General features: G+C 44.6%; 1 protein-coding gene across 4 annotated transcripts in view; it reads left to right on the forward strand.

Annotated features, from left to right (window-relative positions):
• SEMA4G (semaphorin 4G) overlaps positions 1-25678 on the forward strand; it is a 408621-nt gene that overhangs the window by 295138 nt on the left and 87805 nt on the right. For all 4 annotated transcript variants that reach the window (XM_030202836.1, XM_030202840.1, XM_030202839.1 and 1 more), the window contains one exon: positions 3216-3373. In XM_030202836.1, the coding sequence (XP_030058696.1) occupies positions 3216-3373 (158 nt within the window). The remainder of the gene's footprint in view (positions 1-3215; positions 3374-25678) is intronic.

A 25678-nucleotide genomic window follows, 5' to 3' on the forward strand; every position in this document is an offset into this window, starting at 1 on the left:
ACACCAAGGAGGAAAAGAAGCAGAGCTAAAGTATCTGTTGGAGCTGTCAAACCTTTCCTTCTCTCCTGGGCCACAGTACTAAATACAAAGCAAAGCCACGCAGGACCGCCATCCCTGTTTCCTCTGACATAACTTCCTCTTTCGGAGGAAGCGGGGCTGTCCCAGAGAAAGCAGCTGCAGCATGCAGAGAGCCGCGGTCCCGCGTGGCTTTGCTTTGTATTTAGCACCGTGACCCAGCAGAGAGGGTAACAGGAAGGAAGGAGAAGTTTTACAGCTCGGCAGTTGACTTTGGTGGGGGAGGTCCCTGTTGGGGCGGGGTTAGGTGGGGGCGGGGGGCCCACTGACCTGATCTGCACATGGTTCTGCAATTGCTAAGTTTGGCCCTGTTTAGAAACATTTCCATTTGTTTACTCACCACTGAGGTCAAACTAACAGGCCTATAATTCCCAATCTCCTCCTTACTTCCACTCTTGTGCAGAAGGACCACATTTGCCCTTCTCTACTCCTCCGGGACCACTCCAGACTTTAAAGAAGCATTGGAAAGGTCAGACAACAGAACTGCCAGAACTTCTTCGAGTTCCTTGAGTACCCTCAGATGTATCCTATCAGGCCCCATCGCTTTCTCTATTTTTAGTTTAGGTAGCTCCTCATGAACACAGTCTTCTGAGATTTGGTCCTGGTCCACCACACATCTGTTCCCATTAGCACTGTTTTCTGCGGTCCTACATCTGGCCTTTCATCTGTGAAAACAGAAGTAATTGTTAAGCAGTTCATCTTTATCCTTATCAGCTTCTATATATTCCTCCCCTTCACCCTTGAACCTCACAATGCCATTTTGGCACTTCCTTCTACCACTCAGATATCTAAAAAATGTTTTGTCTCTCAGTTTTACTGTATGGGCTATCTTTTTTCCCATTTGTGTCTTTGCTTTCCTGATGGCTCTTCCAGCTTCTCTTAACTTTTTCAGGTATTTTTGCCTGTCTTCCTCTTTCTGCGTTGTCTTGTAATTTATGAAAGCTAACTTTTCCTTACCTTTTCAGTTACTACAGCTGAGAACCAAAGCAGCCTTATATTCCTCTTACTTTTATGTACTTTTCTAACATAAAGGTTTGTTGCATTTAAAATAACTCCTTTCAGTTTTGCCCACTGCTGATCTACTTCCCTCAGCTGTTCCTATTCAACGAACTCCTCTTTGATGTATTCTCCCATCTTGACAGTTAGTTCTTTTGAAGTCTAGAACCTTCAGTCTTGAATAAGCCCTCTCTTCCTGTGTCTTAATATTGAACCACACCATTCTGCGATCACTAGATGCCAAATGGTCGCCCACCGTAACATCAGAAACACACTCCCTGTTTTTGTAAGCACCAGGTCCAGAATAGATCCATCCAACATGGGTTCCATTACCAACTACTGTAACAGTTCTTCCTAACAAATCTAAGATCCTCTTGCTTCTAGACAACCGTGCATCTGGGATACCCCAGTGAACGTCCGGCATATTAAAATCACCTGTCACTAGTACTTCCCCCTTCATTGCTGTCTTGTGAATTCCTTCAATTAAATCTCGCCATTTCTTCTGACAGTGAGACGTATATCAACCAATGTAAATATTCCCTCTTACCAGTTTAACCCACAGTGCTTCTTCCTTACCCCATATGTCTTGCAGTTCTGTCACGTTAATGTTATTCTTAACATATAATGCCACTCCTCCACCCTTTTTTCCTATCCTGTCCCTCCTGAATAGATTACAGCCAGGTATGCTATATTCCAGTCATGGTTCTCTGTGACTGCCACTAAATTCAAGTCAGCCTCTATCATTAGAGCCTCTAGATATAGAAATTTGTTTCCCGTACTATGGACATTGGTATACAAAAGTCTCAAGAAATTACCCTTTTTTTGCACATCAATAAAGGTATTTGATGTCTTACATTCCTGAGGGTTATTAATAATTTGGGGGCTTTTTTCACCCATCCCCAGCAAATTTAGTTTAAAGCCCTCTTTATTACGTTAGCCAGTCTGTTACGGAAGACACTACCCTCCCTTCTTTGATAGATAGACACCATCTCCTCAGTAGCTCTTGGAAAATCATCCCATAGTCTAGGAAACCGAAGCATTCACGTTGACACCATCCATGCAGCCACACATTCTGTCCAGGATGTGAGCTTCCCTCATTTGGCCTTGTTCCTCGACAGGAAGGATTGATGAGAACATTCCCTGTGCACCTAACTGCTTCAACCTGTGTCCCAGAGACATGAAGTTACTTTTTATACGTTCAGTGGGATACCTAGCAGTATCATTTTGCCAACATGGATGAGCAACATAGGTTAATGTACATAAATACATATGTATATAAGTATGTCATGCTGGAAGAGACCAGCATCCTGTTTCCAACAGTGGCCAATCCAGGTCGCAAATACCTGGCAAGATCCCAAAAAAGTTCAATACATTTTATGTTGCTTATCCCAGAAATAAGCAATGGATTTTCCCCAAGTCATTTTAATAATGGTCTATGGACTTTTTCTTTAGGAAGCCGGCCAAACCTTTTTTAAACCCCGCTATGCTAATCGCCTTTACCACATTCTCTGGCAACGAATTCCAGAGTTTAATTACACATTGAGTGAAGAAACGTTTACTCCAGTTCGTTTTAAATTTACTACTTTGTAGCTTCATCGCATGCCCCCCCTAGTCCTAGTATTTTTGGAAAGAGTAAACAAACGATTCACATCTACCCATTCAACTCCACTCATTATTTTATAGACCTCTATCATAGCTCCCCTCAGCCATCTTTTCTCCAAGCTGAAGAGCCCTAGCCGCTTCAGCCTTTCCTCATAGGGAAATCGTCCCATCCCCTTTATCATTTTCGTCGCCCTTCTCTTTCAGTAGACTTGATGAATCTCAGCAAACTTTCTGCTACATTTCAAATCTTGGCACCAGGCAGACAGCACACCTCCCTGGACATCAGGTCTGGTCAGCAGAAGCCAGAAACTGTGGATTGTGTTAGCTGTGAAACCAATCTCCAATGCTGTATGTATTAAAACACCTTACTACACTGAGCCTGTTAGGGTAAACAGTTCTGTTTTTGTTCTTTCCCTGCCTCTTCCAGGCTGGCGATGAGCACAGCAAGTTGGGCCTTGCTTCTCTGTGTAGTGTCATTGTGGGAGCTCTTTAGTAGAACACTGTCTTAGTACTCCTACTGATAATTCACGGTTGCCATGCAGATGCCGACTTTGTGACCTCTGCGTTGGTCCAGGAGAGCATGAACAGCACTGTGGGTGACGACGATAAAATCTACTACTTCTTCACGGAAAGGACAGGAGAGGAGAGCTCCTCCTTTGTGGACAAGACGCAGGTGGCAAGAGTGGCTCGAATCTGTAAGGTAAGTAACTATGCACAATGATATTTGCACACAAAGTAAGATGACATGGTACATTGGCTTGTATTTAGAATACAAAAATCATTCGGGTCCTTTGAGGAGGGTTGTCTGGATAGGAAATTAAAGGAGAAAGGGAAATGGGACTTGATATACCACCTTTCTGAGGTTTTTGCAACTACATTCAAAGCGGTTTACATATATTCAGGTACTTATTTTGTACCAGGGGCAATGGAGGGTTAAGTGACTTTCACTAACCACTAGGCTACTCCTCCACTCCACTGTGTTTACACATACAGAGGTCTGATTAAACAATAGATTTTTGTATTATTATTATTTTCCAAATAATCTAAATATTCATTGAACAAGGTACAACAGGTTTAAACTTATGATGACATAGAGAAAAAAGTGTTTATAATATGAGAGAAGCTATTATGACCCTTTTGACAGCGAGCCAGTTCTAACTGAGCGGTTGATGAGTTCAGAAAGGCAAGCTCTTTATTCACTTCAACAGCAAGTATTTGCTGCTACACTTAGGTCCTCTGAGTTCAGTGCATAGGCACAGATGAATGTCACATTGGGTGATCAGGGATCAGTATTGCAGAAGGTGACTTTATACTCATCTGAACTGAGAATGTGCATTCATCAGTGTGCATAATAATATGCGTTAACGCACACCCAACCTGCCCATTAATGTATGTTTATTGCTATAGTATGCATTCAATTTCTATGAATGCAAAACATTTGGAAAAAAATTAACTGATTTTTTTTTCCTTCTTCCTATACCTAATTTGAGGGCTGATGCTCAAAAATACAGCCAGTGTTAACATACTGTTAATGCCAGGTTTATGTGCACGTTATTGTGCGTTGAATGCTCAAATGGTTTCAGCACAGCTGCTGGAAACCATTACAACAGACTGCATTTAAATGCAATCATTAATTAACTTTCAGATATGCTCCAAAAAAAAATCCAATTTCTCAGCTACATATATTGTGGGAAACTGTGTGCCAGGTCTGGGGCAGCATAAAAGGGGTGATTGAGAGGAAAGGTGACTAGCAGTACCCCTTCTCTCCCTCCAACCCGACCACTCTGCTCCAGACCCAGTTTAAAAATCCAGCTCTCCCTCTCGACCCAATCCCCCCTTCCCCAAATTTTACAGAAAAGCCCTGGTGGTCTAGAGAACCCCGGTCCCTACTCTCACAGCCCTCCCTACCTCTCCTCTAAGTCCCCAAAATTCTAGCAGACCTATACCCACCCCAGGCCAAGCATCCTCGGCCCCCAAAACCTCAATGGAGGCAGAACGATGCCCATTTGGGTGCCATCATCTGTATATCCCAGAAAGCACTGGGCAGGGCCTGTGTACCATATAAGGGAGAAACTCCCTTATATGGTAGATAGGCCCTGCTCAGTGCATCCCAGGATGCACCAGGTAGGGCGCTGCCATTTTGAAGATATTTTGGGACAGGGAGGGGAGGCTTTGAGAGTGGAGGGCCTGAGGTCCATTAGACCACAAGAGCTTTTTTTAAGGTCTGGGGATAAGAGGGGGGGATGTCAGGTATATGGGGCCAGGGTGGATGCCGCTGGATACCATGGATATGTTTGAGGGGGGAAGGGTGGGAAGAGGTGTCAGCTGGGTTGGGGGTAAGGGGATGATGCATGCCTCAGCATGCTTATGGATTTGGGGGGTTTTTAAATGTCAACTTTCCTGTCCGTTCCTGAGTCAATCACCGCTGAAACACGAACAGGAAAGTTGACATTTGGTGCTGAGCAGCAGATTCCTGCCACGCTTTTAACACACGTCACGGCAATGTTTATGCACTAATTTGCGGTAGAGTTTGAGCACCAGCCTCTTGAACTGCTGTACTTCCCTAATGCAAAGTTCAATGCTCCTTTGGGCTGTTGTGCCCATAGTTCCCTTTTCTTTCCATTTTTTCCAAGATTTCCTGGGTAGGCTGTTGATGCTGGCACCCAGGGCCACTAAGAGACTGAGCCCGGGGCAGGGCCATTGCCCCCCCCCCCCCCCCCCCCCCCCAGGATCGCTGCTGGCCCACTCCCACCCCCGGATCGCCACTACCCGCCCCCCCTGCCGCAACTCCAAATAGCTTGGCTGTACCCCTCCCTCTTCTCGGCGGCCCTGCTGGCACTAATGAAAACACATCAGTAACAAGCCATGGGATCTTTCTTGTCATGTCTGGCATTTTAAAATGTCCCTCTTGTGTTTGAATTCATATGCCTGTAGGCTGTCGTTAGCCCTGCCATGCAGGTCTTGAGTGTACAAAAAGAAAGGGAAAAATTCAGAGGTAGTTTTAATAAACCAACTTTGGACCATTAAATAGTAATTGCCATAGCTGTGATTTCTCACCCTTCTAGAGGAGCAGGGAGCATAGCTGAACCGCTGAAACATGCCACACTCCTATCACTGATCTGTCGTTTGGGCTGCATCTAGTTTCATTCACTTTTTATTTTCCTTCTATGTTCCCTGTGTATGCTGCACCAAGGCAAGTAATGAAAAGAAAATGTTTTATTATGTTCTTGGACTTGCTGGCTGTGCATTAATTTTCTGAAGCGGATCCAACCTTCATAACAATTACTGTTTACCACTAGGTTGCCACCACTGCTAGGCAGAGTAAGAGGCACTAAATATGGTGTGTATATTTTTAATTTTCTTTCTGATGTGAATACTAAATGTCCACACTAAAACAGTTTTTAAAGAGCTGTGCAGAGATTTTAGTGTGTTGACGTTAAATATTGACCCCAGATAATGTGCACAACTGCAGCATGCGCATTAATCTTGCCCCTCCCCCACCCCCAAAAAAAGTATAATGAGCTTGCAGGGAATTTTCTCTCCCTTTAAACCCCACCTTAATGGTAGTTTTCCCCCTTCCTCAACCCCAAGCACAATTTAGTACTTCCCAACAACATTAGCCCACTCTATTAGCCATCAGATACTCAATCGCTTAGCTCCCTCTTCATTAAACACCTCTTTCCATTTGCATGATATGCTGACCTCCTACCCCTTTGAAATTAAGATTTACCATTCCCTTTCTCCTGCCTATGAAGGTGGGAGGACCCTCAGCAATTTTAAGCCTCTGAGGAGGATTAAAGCTATATTTTATTCATTTATTTTACTCACGTATAGCCCGCCTATAACCTAGGCAGCTCACAGTATTTTAAAACATATAATAATTGTACAACATACCAGCCAACATCAAAACTCCAATCACTGTAAAATGCCAGCACAATTTCTAGCTGACAGTCACTGAGTTGAGAATGCATGCACAGAAGGAAGAGTTTTCACGAATTTTTAAAACTGTGCTACCCCTCTACATTAACGTAAGTATCTTGGTTGTTTATTTAGAGAATGTACTCTTTCTCAGATGTTGCTGAGTGAGTATCTGATGGCTGTCAGCAGGGCTGTGGAGTCAGTCAGAAGCTATTTTGGGTGAAGCTGAAGTCAGTAAAGATGTACCGATTCTGACTCCAGTTTCAAAATAAAAAAAAACCTCACCAATATATGGTAAATTCATATATGTATAGTAACGTGGAGGGGCATAATCGAATGGGACCAGCCATCTATATGGGCGGCCATCTCTAAGGTCGGCCCTGTAAAGCGGCATACCCAACCGTATTATCGAAACAAGATGGCCGGCCATCTTTCGTTTCAATAGTATGGTCGGGGCCGGCCAAATCTCAACATTTGGGCCGGCGTTAGAGATCGCCGCCATTGGTTTCCGCCGATAATGGAAACTAATGGCAGCCATCTCAACCCAGCCAAATCCAAGGCATTTGCTCGTGGGAGGAGCCAGCATTTATAGTGCAGTGGTCCCCCTCACATGCCAGGACACCAACCGGGCACCCTAGGGGGCACTGCAGTGGACTTCAAAAATTGCTCCCAGGTGCATAGCTCCCTTACCTTGTGCTCTGAGCCCCCCCAAACCCCCCAAATCTACTACCCACAACTGTACAACACTACCATAGCCCTTATGGGTGAAGGGGGGCACCTAGATGTGGGTGCAGTGGGTTTCTGGTGGGTTTTGGAGGGCTCACATTTACTGCCACAAGTGTAACAGGTAGGGGGGGATGGGCCTGGGTCCGCCTGCCTGAAGTCCACTGCAGCACCCACTAAAACTGCTCCAGGGACCTGCATAGTGCTGTCATGGAGCTGGATATGACATTTGAGGCTGGCATAGAGGCTGGCACAAAAATGTTAAATTTTTTTGGGTGGGAGGGGGTTGGTGACCACTGGAGGAGTAAGGGGAGGTGATCTCCGATTCCCTCCAGTGGTCAGTTGGGGCACTTTTTTTGAGGCTTTGTCCTAAAAATAAATGGACCAAGTGAAGCCAGCCAAGTGCTCGTCAAAGCTGGCCATCTTATAACCAACCCCCGTCCTGCCTTCTGTACCCTGCCGAAACGCCCCCTTTAACTTTGGCCGGCCCTGCGACGGAAAGCAGTTGAAGCCTGCCAAAATCGGCTTTCGATTATACCGATTTGGCCGGCTTTAGGAGAAGGCCGGCCATCTCCCGATTTGTGTCGGGCCTTCTCCTTTGAAAATAAGCAGGATAGTAACATAGTAGATGATGGCAGAGAAAGACCTGCACGGTCCATCCAGTCCACCTGCACGGTCCAACAAGATAAACTCGTATGTGTTACTTTATGTGTATACCTGACCTTGATTTGTATCTGCCATTTCAGGGCACAGACCGTAGAAGTCTGCTCTGCCACCCAATCTCCGCTAAGCTTCTGAGGATCCCTTCCTTCCGAACAGGATTCCTTTATGTTTATCCCATGCATTTTTGAATTCCGTTACCGTTTTCATCTCCACCACCTCCCGTGGGAGGGCATTCCAAGTATCCACCACTCTCAGTGAAAAAATACTTCCTGACATTTTTCTTGAGTCTGCCCCCCTTCAATCTCATTTCATGTCCTCTAGGTCTACCGCCTTCCCATCTCCGGAAAAGGTTCGTTTGCGGATTAATACCTTTCAAATATTTGAACGTCTGTATCATATCACCCCTGTTTCTCCTTTCCTCCAGGGTATACACGTTTAGGTCAGCAAGTCTCTCCTCATACGACTTGTAACGCAAATCCCATACCATTTTTGTAGCTTTTCTTTGCACCGCTTCTTTTTACATCCTTAGCAAGATACGGCCTCCAAAACTGAACACAATACTCCAAGTGGGGCCTCACCAACGACTTTTATACAGGGGCATTAAAACCTCTTTCCTCTCTCTATACAGCCTAGCAACCTTCTAGCTACAGCCACCGTCTTGTCACACTGTTTCGTCGCCTTCAGATCCTCAGATACTATCACCCCAAGATCCCTCTCCCCGTCTGTACATATCAGACTCTCACTGCCTAACACATACATTTCCCGTGGATTTCTACTCCCTACTTTGCATTTCTTCGCATTGAATTTTAATTGCCAAACCTTAGATCATTCTTCTAGCTTCTGCAGATCCTTTTTCATGTTTTCCACTCTCTTCGGGGTGTCCGCTCTGTTACAAATCTTAGTATCATCCGCAAAAAGGCAAACTTTACCTTCTAACCCTTCAGCAACGTCACTCACAAATATATTGAACAGAATCAGCCCCAGCACCTATCCCTGAGGCACTCCACTACTCACCTTTCCCTCATCCGAGCGAATTCCATTAACCACCACTCTCTGGCGTCTGTCCGTCAACCAGTTCCTAATCCAGTTCACCACGTCAGGTCCACATCGGGTCCTATCTTCAGCCTGTCAAGTTTATTCAAGAGCCTCCTGTAGGAAACCGTGTCAAAAGCCTTTGCTGAAATCTAAGTAGATTATGTCTATAGCACATCCCTGATTCAATTCTCCGGTCACCAATGAGATTCATTTGGCACGATTTACCTTTGGTAAAACCGTGTTGTCTCGGATGTTGCAACTTATTGGTTTCCAGGAAATTCACTACCCTTTCCTTCAGCATTGCTTCCATTACTTTTCCATTAACTGAAGTGAGGCTTACCGGCCTGTAGTTTCCAGCTTATTCCCTATCACCACTTTTGTGAAGAGGGACCACGTCCGCTGTTCTCCAATCCCACGGAACCTCTCCCGTCTCCAAGGATTTATTAAACAAATCTTTAAGAGGACCCGCCAGAACCTCTGTGAGCTCTCTCAATATCCTGGGGTGGATCCTGTCCAGTCCCACAGTTTTGTCCACCTTTATATTTTCAAGTTGTTCATATACACTCTCTTCTGTGAACGGTGCTATATCCACTCCATTCTCATATGTACTTTTGCCAATCAATCGTGGTCCTTCTCCAGGATTTTCTTCTGTGAAAACAGAGCAAAAGTATCTGCTGACCTGAACATATATATATATATGTTAAATAGACACTTTTGCTCTGTTTTCACAGAAGAAAATCCTGGAGAAGGACCACGATTGATTGGCAAAAGTACATATGAGAATGGAGTGGATATAGCAGCCACACATTCTGTCCAGGATGTGAGCGTCCCTCATTTGGCCTTGTTCCTCGACAAGGAAGGATTGATGAGAACATTCCCTGTGCACCTAACTGCTTCAACCTATGTCCCAGAAACATGAAGTTACTTTTTATACGTTCAGTGGGATACGTAGCAGTATCATTTTGCTAACATGGATGAGCAACATAGGTTAATGTACATAAATATACACATATACACACACACACACACACTCTCTCTCTTTCTCCTAGAGCTAAAGTACTGGTAAATATTTTATATTTACCAGCCCTTTACATCCAGAACAAAAAATGTAAAGCCTAATATCTGAGTCAGTTGGACAGTAGAAAAATAGAGGAGTCAGAGTCTCGGAGTTGAAGATTTGGTGTACTGACTTCACAGCCCTGTTGTTGAGGGGAGGATCTCATGGTACTGGGAGGTTTAGGAGTGCAGATTATCACTGGAATGATTCAGGAGGAGGAGGAGTCCCCTCTTCCATTTGGTCTGTTTTGTGTGAGGGATTTTCAGAGGTAGTTAAATAGATTTGACCTTAGCATTCTTAGTAAAGATTTAGAGCCTGCTCCAAGGCAGGTGCTAGATTTGTGATATTAGCAAGTGCATGTAAATAGTGTGTGGGGAGAATGCTGCATAGTTTCACACACATCTGCTAAAGCCTTACTCATGTGTGACATTTCTTCATTTGCATGTTGGTATGTATTAATTTTAGTGTGTTCTTCCAGTGATTTGAAGGATCACTGTAGTACATATGGTAGGTTGTTAGTGCTTAAGCCTGAGAGGGTGGAATTTCTCAAGTGTTGTGTGGCATTCAGTGGTTGCTGTTGTGATATAGCATTTCCTGGCTCAGTAGCTTAGAAAAGTGGCCCGATATTACTTATCGTTGTCCATTTTATAGCAGGGCTCTGTAGATAGATGTGACTACAAGATGCATTTTTGTAGTAGTGAATGTGTGGTGGTATTTGGTGCCAGAGCTGTTATTGACACCTTGGAGAAATAAGGTGGGGGTGTGTGGAATTTGTCCTTCAAAAGTGGCATTGCCTCTAAGTCTAATCAGCTGTTAATATGTGAAATGCTTGGGACTTTGATAGTTGATGGGGATGATGCCATTGGAGGTAAATTACATGATCAGAGGGTGATCTTTGTAAGAGGTGTGCCCCTGTCACAGAGCAGGAGAGCTACTTAGTTGGGTTTGGAAGCAATTTTATAAAAAAGAACTCTGGTACACCATTTCCATTTACACACCTCCTAGGGACTTCATTGTTGAAGTGACTTTAATGAGAAAAAAAGAATATTTTAACATCTTGGTTCTGTACCATTATTTTGGATTCAGATAAGATGGTTCATAAACTTTTATGACTAAGTTGTACCAGAGGCGTAGCCAGGTTTTCATCGCAGGGGGAGCAGACTTTTATAAAATAGGCGCCAGTTGGTGTCAGCTAGACAGTAGTGTCTGTGTTGTTGCTCAGGGGCTGTAGCAGGCACTGATTAATACAGGGTGTCTCTGTTGTGTCCTGCCTACAAGGAAACAGTTAATTACATCAGTAGGCAGGACGCAGAAGAGGTCCCTGGACTGGCCAGAGCAGGCAACCTGTCTTCTTAACTTCAAATAAAAATATTCAAATCGTGACCATTACCTCAGGAACAGCACACCCAGTCCTTCCACTGCTAAACACCTTGTTTAAATCAAGATGGGCTTTTGTTTGTGTGGTGACTCTACAGGATGTGAAGAACACTAGTCTTGAACATTTTTATTTTGGTGGCCCTTGCCCCAGAGCCTCAAATAGGGCTAGACACTTTGGGCCCTGTTTACTAAACAGCATTATCATTTTTAACGCGCGTTAACCATGTATGTGCCTACAATATCCCTATAGGCGCCTACATGGCTAGCGAGTGCACTAAGTGTAGGTGCTCTAAAAACACTAACGCACCTTAGTAAACAGGCCCCTTTGTGAAATAACACAAACCTCTGCAAAAAGACACCCAAAACCTATACTGAAAACTTACCACATCATAACAGCCCTAACCCACTTATGAAAAGACGGCGATATAAATATTACAGTAGAACCTAGAGAAGTGTTTCCCTAGGTGGTCCTGGAGTACCCCCTTGCCGTTCAGGTTTTCAGGTTATCCGCAATGAATCTGCATGAAAAAGATTTGCATTTAATGGAGTCAGTATATACAAATTAATGGCATGCATATTTATTGTGGATATCCTGAAAACCTGACTGGCAAGGGGGTACTCCAGAAGTGCCCTAGAACACCAAACTTACCACACCGTAACAGACTGAACCCACCTATGAAAAGACAGTGCTATATATATTACACTAGGCTCTGGAGCACCAATATTACCTACTGTTGAGAAACTGGAACAAGCTGCACTGTTACACATTCCTACACAGACACTACATGCTAGCAGAATCCTTCACCTCAGTCACAGATGCAGAACATGGACAGACCCTCATCTATATAATGTAAGAGTAGCTATACCGGGTCAGACCAACAGTCCATCTAGCCCAGTATTCCTTTTCCAACAGTGGCCAACCCAGGTCACAAGCACCTGGCAGAAACACAAATTGTGACAACATTCCTTGCTACCAATCTAATACAGAATACGGAGCCACCAAAACAAAACAACAAAAATTGAAATAGAGACCCTCCCCCCAATCTGCCCAAGGAAGCCAGACTGTATAAACAGTGCAATAAATACTGGTAAAAAAGAGAAAAATGCAAAATAAAACATTTTTTTAAATGTACATTTTTGCAAAATAAAAATAGGAAAAAATGTACATTTTACAAAGCAGTATCTCAGTCCCTACAAAGTATTAAATACAAATATTTTTTTTCTACCTTTGTTGTCTGGGAATTTGGCTGGTCCCAGTCTTTTTTTTTTTTTTTTTTCCCCTTGTTCCATAAGTCAGCCTTACAAATTCTTTCCCAGGTTGGGCTTTCCATTTCTTCTCCTCTTGTAAGTGGGTAGTAGCGTCTCCTCCTTTTGTTCGTTGCCTTCAACCCCCCTCCCTGAATCCAGCACTGTTTTCTGATTCCCCTCTCTCCCCCTCCCCGAGTCCAGCACCGCTGTTTCCCCTCTCTCCTTCCATCCCCCACCCTCCACGAGTCCAGCACCGCTGTTTCTCCTCTCTCCTTCCATCCCCCCCCCGAGTCCAGCACCGCTGTTTCTCCTCTCTCCTTCCAACCCCTCCCCCCCCCCCCCGAGTCCAGCGCCACTTTGTGTGTCATCATCCCTTCCCCCCCCCCCCCCCCCCCCGGGATCGTCAAACCTGCTTCGTTCTGTTCCTTCCCTCTACCGCGTCTCGACTCGCTCCTCCAGCTCAGACACTTCCTGTTTGCGCGAGGGCGGGACTCGTGACGAAGGCAGAAGGATCCGTCGCCGGGCCCAAACAAGCACTTTGTTGTTGCTGCTGCAGCGAGAGTGGTGTTGGGCTTGGAGACTCGGAGAGGGAAGCGTGTTGTGGAACGGTAGGGTGGGAAGGGAGAGGAGAAACTGCAAATTAAAAAAAAAAGTGCCAGCCCCGCCGATTCAAAATTGCATAGGCGCCATTTTGTTTAAAAATCCATTTAGGGGAGCGACCGCTCCCCCTGCGCCCCACCTGGCTACGCCACCGAGTTGTACCCAATGCCACTTCATTGCTCTCCTCCACAAAATCATATGTGAATGATCTAGGGCCCTGAAATATTAGCAAGGAATTTGAACAATGTACAGATGTGCATGTAGGTAGACAGTTGGGAGTCTCTTAATTGCAGTGGACTGGATAAAGATGACCAAGAATGAGGGACTCTATCTCCAGAATCAAAACAGATGGCTATCCCAGACTAGTCTTCTTTTTCAGACCATTACAAAGTTTTAACAGATATATTCTAAAAGTTTACTTTCTGTTTTGCTTTAGAATTTCCCAGTGATTTTCAGACTTTCCTCAATGAAACCCTAGGCAGACTATTCAAGCAGCACTCAGAATAGACTCCCTGTCATATGCAATTATTCATAAATAGGGGACACTGCCCAAGAAAGTTTTCTTCTTCAGTTTTGAGACCGGCAAACGTCCATGCTGGGGAAATGTGTGCCCTGGCCTTGGCTTTCTCTTGTGCCCTCCCTTTTACATATTTTTGTTTTTTAAACAGTTCCTCCCCCCCCCCCCCCCCCATTAAAAAAAATCAAAAGCTCTGTTGTGTTTTTTCCAAGCTGTTTTTGCTCGATTTCACTATTCTGCTATGCTAGAGCAGCAGTTATATCTGCTCTGAGACACTGGCAAGGTTTGCCTTCCTTAACTTAATAGTAGTAGGTAACATCTAGCTCAGAGAAATTTCAAAACCCAAGAAACTGGAGCCAGAAGTGCAGCTCTATGATCTTGCACAACATCTGAGGTAGAACGAGGTCATTCTTTAAAGCCTGCATTAGTAAGTACAGTATGCATCATGCAAGCTCCTTTATGATACTAATTTTGTAGTATTTTTATTGCAATTGTTTAATCTGCTTGTTTTGAGATTTGCACGGTTTTATTACCAGAAGGCTTCAAAGTTAACTTTGCTATGCGTGTCAGTACAACCTGATCTTGCAGGCAGTATAGCAATGTTTACACTGCTGACGTGAACTTCACTATCAAGATATCAGTTAATTTCACTCATTACTTAAATCTGCTAGCATGCTTGAGCTTTACTTTTGAAATGTTTCTTAAACCTTTTTTTCTAATTCTCCAGAAGCCTGGAGTTCAAAGGTTTTTCAGAACTATTAACATTTGCCTATTTCCTGTAAACTGCCATGAAGGTGAGGGTAGAGCAGGGAACTTCAAAGATTTCTGTGCTATGGGCCTTGGTAGGGAAAGAGCAGTGAGCCCCCAGGGTTTGTACTGTTGTCTCTGCTGTGTGTCCTGGCTAGGATTTGAGAAGGATTGGGGCAAGAGCAAGGAATCTCCAAGCTTGTTTTCTGCAACCTGGCAAAGATTAAGGGCCATGAAGAGCAAGCAGCAAGTCCCAAAGCAGTCACGTTTGCCTGTGTGTATATGGGTGGCATGGTGGAGATTGGCCAACCAGTGTTTAAGCATGGGTGGCTGTGGCCCACACAAAGTGGTGGGTACAACTCTAGCCATCTTTATTGGGCAGACTGGATGGACCGTGTGGTTCTTTATCTGCAGTTATTTACTATGCTACTGTGTGTTATTGTGTTGGGTTGACTCCTCTGTTGTCCCTTTATTGAAAGTCAGTGTAATCCCCTGTTAGATTGCGATTACTGAGAGAGTAAATCCCTGTAGAGGGTCACTGGGGGGAGTGACTGGGAGGTCCCTGGATGGGAGGAAGCCCAGTCCAAAGAGAGTAGATTGGAATTAAAATGTAGAGAGATAGTGCCATAAGACTGAAGAGTGACAAGGGGGAAGGAGTTACAAGGAGATAAAGAGAAGTGTTTGCCGTTTAGGGGGGGGGTCTTTGGTTGCCTGCAAGTCTCTGCCAAGTGACCCGAAGAAGAAGGGGGATCCTGAAGCGCCACCTTAAGATTGGGCTAGAAATGAGGAGCAGTTATTGCCCCACTCGCAATAACTGGTGAAGGAGTCAGAGCTTCGGGCCGATTGGGGAGTCTGGTCCATAAGTGGGGTTCAGGGCAGGACATAGCCTGCTCAAGGCCTGGGTGCCACCCTGTGAGGTACACCTGCAGAAGGAGAGCAGCCATAAGGGACTGTTCCTGGTGATAGCGGAGTGAGTCAGTGGAGAAGAGAACAGCCCTGGGGTTACATCTGGGGAACAGGATAGGAATAGACAGGTGTGCTTGTAAATATGTGAACATCCCTGACAAAAAAAAGTAAAGAATCTTCTCTACACACACTTGAGAAGAAAGTGATATGGTTGTTCCCCATGAAATGGCAGAAGTATGAAACTGATTTAAATAAGAGTGACTGTAGTGAAGAACCATTGAAGTTGCAAATTGCCTGTTGCGGAAGTTACAATAAAGTTGAGTTTGTTAGTAAATCCTTCGAAGTGCAGTGTGGTTCCTGGACTGGAGAGCTGAGTGGAACCCGGAACTGGAAAAAGGTTCTCCCAAACCCCCAGATCGCTATTCTGGACCATTGACCCACCCCATCTCGACTGTAAGTGGACTGGAAATGCAGTGTGTGGTAAGAGTGGCCTGATAGTGAGCGAAGACTGTGAAGTTTGTATACATTTTTTTTTGTGGCCCAGGGCCAGAGGTAGCACATAAGTGAGACTCGGCATACACAAAAATGGCGTCCAGCTTGGAGTGTTTGGGAGGCTTGGCCAGAGGACACCTCTTGTAGTGGATTATAAAATTGGATTAAAAATATTTTTTTTTTTGCCTGTGGATTACAAAATTCTGATTGCCTTGCGGATTACAAATTCCTTGCTGTGTGGATTACAAATTTGTTCCCCTTGGAATTGCAAGCGCTGCAAACTGGAAAAAAAGACTGTTGAAATCAGCCCGGTAAAATTTATTTCAGATTTCCTACCCAGTAAAAGCCAGTGCTAACAGAGATAGAGAAGCACGCCAAAATTGTGAGTACCTGGGTAAAGGGCAGAAAGAACTTGTTGAGTCATCATGGTGGTAGTGCCTGTGCTGGAGGAGAGGGGGAGGAGAAGAACACACCTACTCGTCCCACGCACCATGGAGTAAGTGGAGCTGGTTTCCACTGGTGATCTCACCCAGGCAACACTTCCCCTTTGCATGTGGGAAAGAGCTAAGCACGAGGGCAGTGGAGGGATGGCGAATGACTACTGAGGGGAGTAGTGGAGGACAAAGTGATAAGTTGGTGACCACAGACAAAATAGCTGTAGATCTGAGATGGGCATGCCCTTCGGGGGAGCTAAATTGAAAGTTACCATAGTTGATGGAAAAGCTGTAGGGCGGGGTTTGTATGTGGCCACTGCGATGCATTAGGAGAACCCGTACTACTCCTGTGGTTGTGTGGCGAGTGTGAGCCCAAGTCGATGGCTCCAGAGCCCCTCCCCCGGAGGATGACGAGCAAGAGAGCTCAGCTGGAACAGAGGCGTGGGGAAGAGGTGACAGTCCCCGAGAGCTGAATCCAGACTGTCCCCCGAAAATACTGAAGGGAACTGGTTTGTGGGATGCAACAGTTGGGAGAAACCCGAGCTCAGCAAGCATGGCCACAAGTTAGCCCTCAAAAGAATGGTGGACCCTGAGATCAAGGTCTGATTGCAGCTGGAGGCGGAGGGACTGTGCAACTTGTGCCACTGTGGATAGAGGGGCGCATAAGTTGCAAGTCTTTTGGAGGAATGCGCACCCCGGAAATCTGGATGTAAGGGAGGACCCTAGTGGAGAGAGCCATGTTTGCCTCGTTGGATGTGGCAGATTTGGAGGAATACTGCTGGGGATCAGCGTTTTCCCAGTGGCTGAATCAACAGAAAAGTCTTTCCAAGCATTCCATGACTGAGCGGAACCTGGAAAGCTAAACCAAGTAGTGCAGATGAGTGCGCAGGACTGAGTTGAATTATAATGACTAGTTGAACTAGTGTCCCTGTTTCACCAAACTGTGTTGAATATGCAGAACTGAGTTGAAGTTCCTGAGCTGATGTTGAATTATGGTAAGAAAAAGAAGAGAGAAAAGAGAAGACTGATAATGGTTGACAAAAAGATAATGTTTAGAAAAATGTTTGAGTGTGAAAGTGAATGTTGGGATGGACCCCGATCTTGGAGGGAGGTGGTTCGGTCATATGAATGGAAGGAGGGAATGTATAATTAACATGTTACCTGACCTGATGCATTGCTGAATAAAAGTTGGGGGAAAATAGGGAAGAGAAAAAGAACTAAATAATGTTTTAAATAAAAGTTTGCTTTGTTATTGAAATAAAGTGTTTCTAACTGTTGTGGAAAATGTTGGGGGCATATGGAAAAAATTGTATTGATGTGTTATGGAAGGAGATGTGGGTATTCAAGGCTGAGTGGGCTGCCACCCTTGCAGTTCGTGGGTGTCCACACATGCTAGAAAAAGGGTGTAGAATTTATAACAGGATGGCACCCTGTGATTGTTTGGGGGTCCTGTTTACAGATAAAAGGATTGAGGACTAGCTGACCCAGGGTAAAGATAAGTCTCTCTTTATGAGGAGACTGTAGTGGAAAATAAAGAGAGGAGCATTTACTTACAACATGTGAAGTAATGGGGCAAAGTTGGTGTAATAATGTGGTTATATAATAAGGGTTATATGAAGATGAGGACCTCTGTGAGAAGTGTTAAAGGAAATGTTGTTATGTGTTGAATAAATGTTAAATGATGATGTGTGGGGTTTGTGTTGCTCCAAAGGGAAGGGAGAACAAAACCTGGAGTATACCTTGAGGCCAAGGGATTGTTAGCTGGTGGGAGAGTGTAATCCCCTGTTAGGTTGGAATTACTGAGCACCAGATGATCAATTCTCCGTGCTGTTCGAAACAGCACCATAAAAATAGCGCTGGAACAGCACAGGGAATTAACTCTCCAATAATATAACTTGCAAATTTAAGTGTGTTATTAGCATTGATCATCCTGGGAAAGTGCGGGAGCATTGCTCAGGCACAATCCTCCTGCACTTGTTTGAGAGGCCCGGGCTGACAAAAGTCAAACACAGGGGCTTGGGGGTCCAAGGGACCCCCAGACCCCCCTCCAAAAGCAAGCCCTTGGTGACGTAGATCCCCCCCCCCCCGGCACACTGGGGCTGGATGGCAACACTGGGGCTGAAGGGCTGGTGGATCCCTAGCCCGCCCACCCAAAAAAACATCTGGTGGCCCAAGTGGGCTGTCGATCCATCTCCCACCCTCCCTGCTGGTCTAGTGGCCAACCGGCCCCCCTCCCCTCCATACCTCTGTGTTGGAAGAGGGAGTAGCACTCCTTCCTCTTTCCAGCGCTGCCTTCAAAATTGCACCGCCCTTCCCTGCCCAGTGCATCCTGGAATTAGCTGGGCAGGGCTTCCCTACCATATAAGGGAGCTTCTCCCTTACATGGTAGGGAAGCCCCGCCCAGCGCATCCTAGGATGCACTGGGCAGGGCACTGCCGTTTTGACAGCAGCGCTGGAAAGAGGAGTGAGTGCTACTCCATCCTCCAACACGAAGGTACTATGGGGAGGATCGGTTGGCCACTAGACCACCAGGGAGGATGGGGGGGAGGGGGTTGGGTCAGTAGCCCATTTGGGCCACCAGGTATGTTTTGTTTTTGTGTGGGGAGGGGTTAGAGGGGCTGGAGATCCACCGGACCTCCAGCCACCTGTGTTGCTATCCCGGGGGGGGGGGGGGAGGAGGAGCATGGGGGGGTACTAGGCCACCAGGGCCTTGCTTTTGGAGGGGTCCATATGTGCTTTTGGAGGGGGTCCATATGGTTATAGTGCAGTGGCAGGACATGGTGGCAGTCCGTGCTGACAGTGACAGCCTGGGCTGCCTGACTTTTATTGGGGGGGGGGGGGGGCAAACAGAGCCTTATCCCTAACACCAGCTCTAAGCTGGCGTAAGGTTAAGGTGCTATTCTGCCCTTATGATCAGATCTCTGATCATAGGGGCAGATTACAAGCAGAGCTCATTTAAATCTAATTTAAATCAGCTCTGCGCTATTGCCTCGCTCGGGCACAGTTTGCCTGATGATCATGGAGGCACAGGTAAATACGGGCGCTAGTCCGGTGCAAGTGACCTCTAGCGCCCGCATTCATCTTTGATCATTGGGGCCTGAGAGAGTAAATCCCAGAGGAGTGACTGGGAGGTCCCTAGATGGGAGGAGCCCAGCCCAAAGGGAATAGTTTGGAAATAAAATGCAGAGAGATAGGACCATGAGACTGGGAGTGGGGAGGAGTTAACAAGGAGATAAAGAGGAGTGTTTGCCCTTGGTGGGGGGGGGGGGGGGTGGTCTTTGGTTTATTTTATTTATTTATTTATTTAGAATTTGCTCACACCTTTTTCAGTAGTAGCTCAAGGTGAGTTACATTCAGGTACTCTGGATATTTCTCTGTCCCAGGAGGGCTCACAATCTTAAGTTTGTACCCAAGGCAATGGAAGGTTAAGTGGCTTGCCCAAGATCACAAGGAGCAGCTGTGGGATTTGAACAGACCACCTCTGGATTGCAAGACTGGTGCTCTAACCACTAGGCCACTCCTCCACTAGCAACATTCCATCTAGAATCTCAAATAGTAGCAACATTCCATGTAGAATCTTCAATAGTAGCAGCATTCCATATACTTATTTATTTAGATTTGCTCACACCTTTTTCAGTAGTAGCTCAAGGTGAGTTACATTCAGGTACACTGGATATTTCTCTGTCCCAGGAGGGCTCACAATCTAAGTTTGTACCTGAGGCAATGGAGGGTTAAGTGACTTGCTCAAGATCACAAGGAGCAGCAGCGGGATTTGAACCCCGGCCACCTCTGGATTGCAAGACTGGTGCTTTAATCACTAGGCCACTCCTTAGTTAACTGCAAGTCCTTGCCAAGTGACCCAGAGAAGGAGAGAGGGATCCTGAAGCACTACCTTAAGAAGGAGCTTACATAATGGTGCCAGTGTGCTGAAGGGGTGCTACTAATTCATGGAGCAGTGCACAGTGGTCCCATCCCACCCTCCTAACCTCCCAAGAAATCTGTAGTGGTCCATATTTTCCGAAATGGCCATGGGATTGAGGTGTGCCAGTGGGCGGAGCCATATAGTTCAGAAATGGAAAGCAATATTAACCTCTCACAATATGCTAATATATCATCCTAAGCGTTTATTGTACTTCTGTATTATGTTCTAGACTTATACAAATCTAAATTTTGTAATCGCCTTTTTAGCAATATGTAAGCCACATTGAACCTGCCATACTGTGGGAGAATGTAGGATACAAATGCAATAAACAAATAAATAAATATAGAGTGGGAGGAGCCAAGGCAGGGCTGGGAGCATGTACTAAAATCTCCCTCTCAAAAATTGGGACCCCTTGGCAGCTCTGACGATAACCAAGATGCCAACACACAGGAGCAGGAGAGTGACAGACTGAGGGAGGAGCAAATGCAGGAAGGTAAAGAGGGCAGGGGCAGCGGCAGCCCAAGTACGGGGGGGGGAGGGGCAGTGGCGGCAGTGCTAGTGTGTGTGTGGGGGGGGGGGGGGTAGCAGCGACTGCGGCAGCCCTGCCTTGGACCCAGTGTTGTCTCTCAGCGGCCTACTGAAAATTCTTTAGAATCACCCAAATATTATCAAAGCCAGAATATATATAGTAATTTAAACTAAAAGCCACAGTGCTTTTATAGTGGCTTTGTGCCACATTTGGAGTGACATCTGATGTCATATCTCCACAGAGAAGCTAATTCCTAAGGAGCTTATCATCTCAAATTTACAGACTTGAATTCCTGCTAAAGTTTTGTATCAAAAGCCTTTATTTGGAGCACTCTATTTACCATATAAACAACTATGTAAGATCATAACTGCATTACTTGCAATCACATTACACACACACAAAAAGAATACAAAGAGTATCTCCTACGCCCACCCCAGATTACTTTACAATCCCTGGTTGTCTAGTGGTGTAGTCAGGACAGAAGTGATCTCCATTCTCTCTTGCCCATATCAGCTCTACTCTCAAAATGGCTGACTTGACCTCTTGTGGCAGTCTCACCAGATTGCCACTAGTAGTCAGGGCAGCCATTTTGAGAGCAGAGCCAGCATGGGCAGGAGTGACTGGACTACACCCGTAGACTGCCAAAGATTGTAAGATAGATTCAAGGGGGCACCTACAGGTGGGTGGGGGGAAAGAGAACTCTTGTTCAGAGGCAGGGAGGGATGGAGACAAACAGAATAAAGCAAAAGTTTTCAGCTTCCACCAAAAACACATGGTTAGTTTTTGCCGAAACCAAGGCCGTACCTTTTAAACTGAAACCAGACAGAAAAAGGATTTGGGGCCAGTTTCAGCACAGAAACCGAAACCCAGTCAACCTCTGTTTTACATCTGTAGCTCTTCTGTGTAATACATGCATGCCCTATAGATTCTTGGAGCAGGATCTGTACAGGGTTGTATATATCCTCAAGCATTTCAGAAATGATAGATGATAGTAATATATGGGTTTCATAAACTTTTATAGAAGGTGTTTGTTAATGGGCCAAACTACTGCATCAGTCAATGAACCTATTGCTTTCAATTTTTGAGGTAAAGATCAAATCAGTCCTTGGCTTTCCAAATGTTAAGTGAGGCAAAAAAAAAAAAGTAACCCCATAAAGTCTTTTTTTTTTTTTTTTGCTGCTTTTTCAGCAACTCCTTGGAATTTAAACCTGAAATTGTATAGCTTTATTTCTTGTTGTTATCTATGTTTGTTCTGAGTGGAATGAAATTATCTTTAAACATAGCAAAGTTACAGACTTTTTAGTGTGACCACCCAGCTTAAGATAACTAAATATTGTTTAATAGAAATATGTAAGTATGATGACTGAATAGGTACGTAAAATTTTGTATTGAAATTCAAAGTGGTTGCTGAGAAAATAGCAAAAACCCCTAGGGAGGTTAACTAATTTTGCTTCATCCTGTATATAGTCTATTTTCAGCACTGGAATAAGTATTATCGCAGAATTCAGAAATGCAGTATTGGGAAGTTTGAAACCTGGCAAGCAGTATATTTCTCTGAGACTTATCACCATCAAATGCTTTGTCCTATCTCTGGCATTCCTTCCAGCTGCTTGCATGACATTAAGTCCCTGTTTACAGAGCATCCTTCTGCAGACTTGAGATTAGACCAGTGGTTCTTAACCCAGTCCTCTGGACATACTTAAACAGTCAGGTTTTTGGACATTCAAAATGAATATGCATGAGATACATTTGTATGTACTGCTTCCATTGTATGCAGATGTATCTCATGCATATTTACTGTGGGTATCCTGAAAACCTGACTGGCTAGGTGTGTCTCGAGGACTGGATTGAGAACCCTTGGTTTAGACAACTGCATGAAAGCTGAAATTGCTCAAGTAACAGCTGTACTGCTTTGTTTTTTGTTTTATACATCACTTGAGACAAATAGTGAATAGCTTCCATTATACAGGAAAAATCCATTTTAAGGGGATCTTGTAGAAAATATTGCTGTTTTTCAGTAGATTCGGATTTTCCACCTGGAAAGTTGCTGGTAATACCCTCTCACTGGATTAACACAATATTTATTGCTAGTTTTCAAAAGTTATGTTCCCTTGTGAGATTGGTACAGCATGTGCAAAGGTATCAAATGCTCAAACAGGCCAACATGTGTTTGACTTCATTCCAGCATTCACAGCCAGGGTACCTTGCTATTTAATTACCTTGAGAGCTGAAGAATTCTGTCAAATTAAATCTGTGTCAGAGAAGACATGGATGGCAGTGACCCCTATGTTTAGGTATATATCCAAGTCTTTATATACCTCCATTTATTAACAACCTCAAAGTGATTTACAACAAATGTAAAAAAAAGCAGAGAGAGCGAGAAAAGAAAAGGAGAAGGAGAAGGAGAGAGTGCACAGACTAGATCACTCAGCATGTTCCAGCACCGGACTCAGTTCTTACCAAGTGCCTGACAAAAAAAACAAAACATAAGCCTCAAGTCTGGGCAGAGAAGGCTCCAGGGAAAGATATGCAGGCAATGAATTCCAGAGCAGAGGGACAGGATATAGAAGGCAGCAACCCTGGTGGCAGCCCATCGGGCTTGTGAAGGAGGAGGGATGACCTAAAGCTTGTCTTTCTGAGAGCACTGTTGGCAGTTAGAGGCAAGATAGATAAGGGCATCACAGAGTATATTTGCAGATACTTCATAATTTTTATTTATTAGGGCTTATTTACTGCCTTTTTGGTGAAATTTACCCAAGGTATATACAGCTAGTATTAGCTGGACATAGGCAATAGACAATTACAGCAGTAAAAATATTCAAAAGCTGTACACACTATGGCATTGTATGCTCCCTACAATGTCGGCACAATACACGTTAAAACATCTTAATAGCACAGAGTATAAGCAGAGATGGTATTTTTAATTTTAAAATATCATTGGGAAGGATTCCTTCAGCAGCTTGCAGCTGAATAGTTTACTTTCTTCATTGCTGTACATTCTGGCATTGTATCAGAAACAGTTCAGCTGCTTAGACTATCTAAGGAGTTGAATATCTCTGTTGCTTTGGCATTGTCTTGATTTAAAGACAGAATGGGCATAGTCATGTAAATGGGGTTAGGCATGCTGAGTGACCTCCCAGCCATTATAAAGGCAATTTTATAACTGGGAGTAGGGGAGGCTGCCAGAGGATATGGTGACAGTGGTTAAAGTATCAGGGTTTAAAAAAAAGTTTGTACAAGTTCCTGGAGGAAAAGTCCATAGTCTGCTATTGAGATACACATGGTGAAGCAACTGCTTGCCCTGGGATCGGTAGCATGAAATGTTGTTACAATTGTAGTGCATTTACATTTTAGCAGAGTTTTGAGACAGTTCACTATGGGCCCTAAAGTGACCGACTGGGTTAGGACCTGGTTGAGTGGAAGGCGGCAGAGGGTAATGGTAAATGGAGCTCATTCTGAGGAAAAGGATGTTACCAGTGGTGTGCCATAATCGGTTCTTGAGACAGTTCTTTTTAACATTTTTGTAAGCGATATTGCTGAAGGGGTGTCTGATAAGTTTTGCCTCTTTACAGATGATACCAAAATCTGCAATAGAATAGACATCCCAGCTGGTGTGGATAACATGAGGAAGGACTTAATGAAGCTAGCTAGAGGAATGGTTTGTAATGTGGCAGCTTAGATTTAATACTAAAAAATGCAGGCTCATGCATTTGGGAGGCAAAAACCCGAGGTAACGGTACAATATAGAGGGGTGAAGAACTTTTATGCACGAAAGAGGAGTAGGATTTGAATGTGATAGTATATGATGATCTTAAGGTGGCGAAAAAGGTAAAAAGGTGACAGCGAAAAGAAGGATGCTTGGATGCATAGGGAGAGGAATGGCCAGTAGAAAAAAGGAGGTGATGTTGCCCCTCTACAATTCTGGAGAACGCACCTTCAAAAAGGTATAAACAGGATGGAGTCAATCCAGAGGGCGGCTACTAAACTGGTCAGTGATCTTCATCATAAATCATACAGGGACAGACTTAAAAATCTCAATATGTATACTTGGGAAGGAAGGCGGGAGATGGGAGAAATGATAGACATTTAAATACCTATGCAGCATAAATGCTCAGGTGGTGAGTCTTAGTTGAAAGGAAACTTTGGAACGAGGGAGTATAGGATAAAGGTGAAAGGGCTAGGCTCAGAAGTAACCCAAGAAAATACTTCTTCACGGAAGGGTGGTGAATTCGTGAAACAGCCTCCCAGTGGAAGTGGTGGAGATGAAAACAGTATCTGAATTCAAGAGAGTTTGGGACAAGTACATAGGATCTAAGGGACAATAGATGGGCAGACTGGATAGGCCATCTGGTCTTTATTTGTTTACATTTTTCTACATATCAATGTTTTTAATAAAATCTTGCAGTTTCGCTTTATTCCCAAGCCAACCCCAGAGCATTGATTCAGAAGTATTTAAATCTTTGGAAACCTTCGCCTGGAATTCCCCATTATGTACTCCATCCACAGCCACTAGCTTTTCTTCTACACTATAGCTTCACTTGTGTTTATTTCCCTCTATTACACTGTTCTGTACAACTGTACAAACAGCTTATTGTACTGTATTTTGAAAATGATTGACACTAACATTTACAGTACTGTAGCAACCTGAAACTCTGTGCTGAAGATATTGTACACGTGTACTGTACTGAATGACCCCTACAACCCTACAGGACATGTTTACCGCAGGAGGTCCCACGAATGAACCTTCCCTTCTGCTCCACGGGAAGCAAAGGTCTGACGCATACAGCACTCGCCATTGACTGCACTGTACAGTACAACCAATGGGAGAACAGCACAT

This window comes from Microcaecilia unicolor, chromosome 5, assembly GCF_901765095.1.
Source record: "Microcaecilia unicolor chromosome 5, aMicUni1.1, whole genome shotgun sequence".
Taxonomy (NCBI): domain Eukaryota; kingdom Metazoa; phylum Chordata; class Amphibia; order Gymnophiona; family Siphonopidae; genus Microcaecilia; species Microcaecilia unicolor.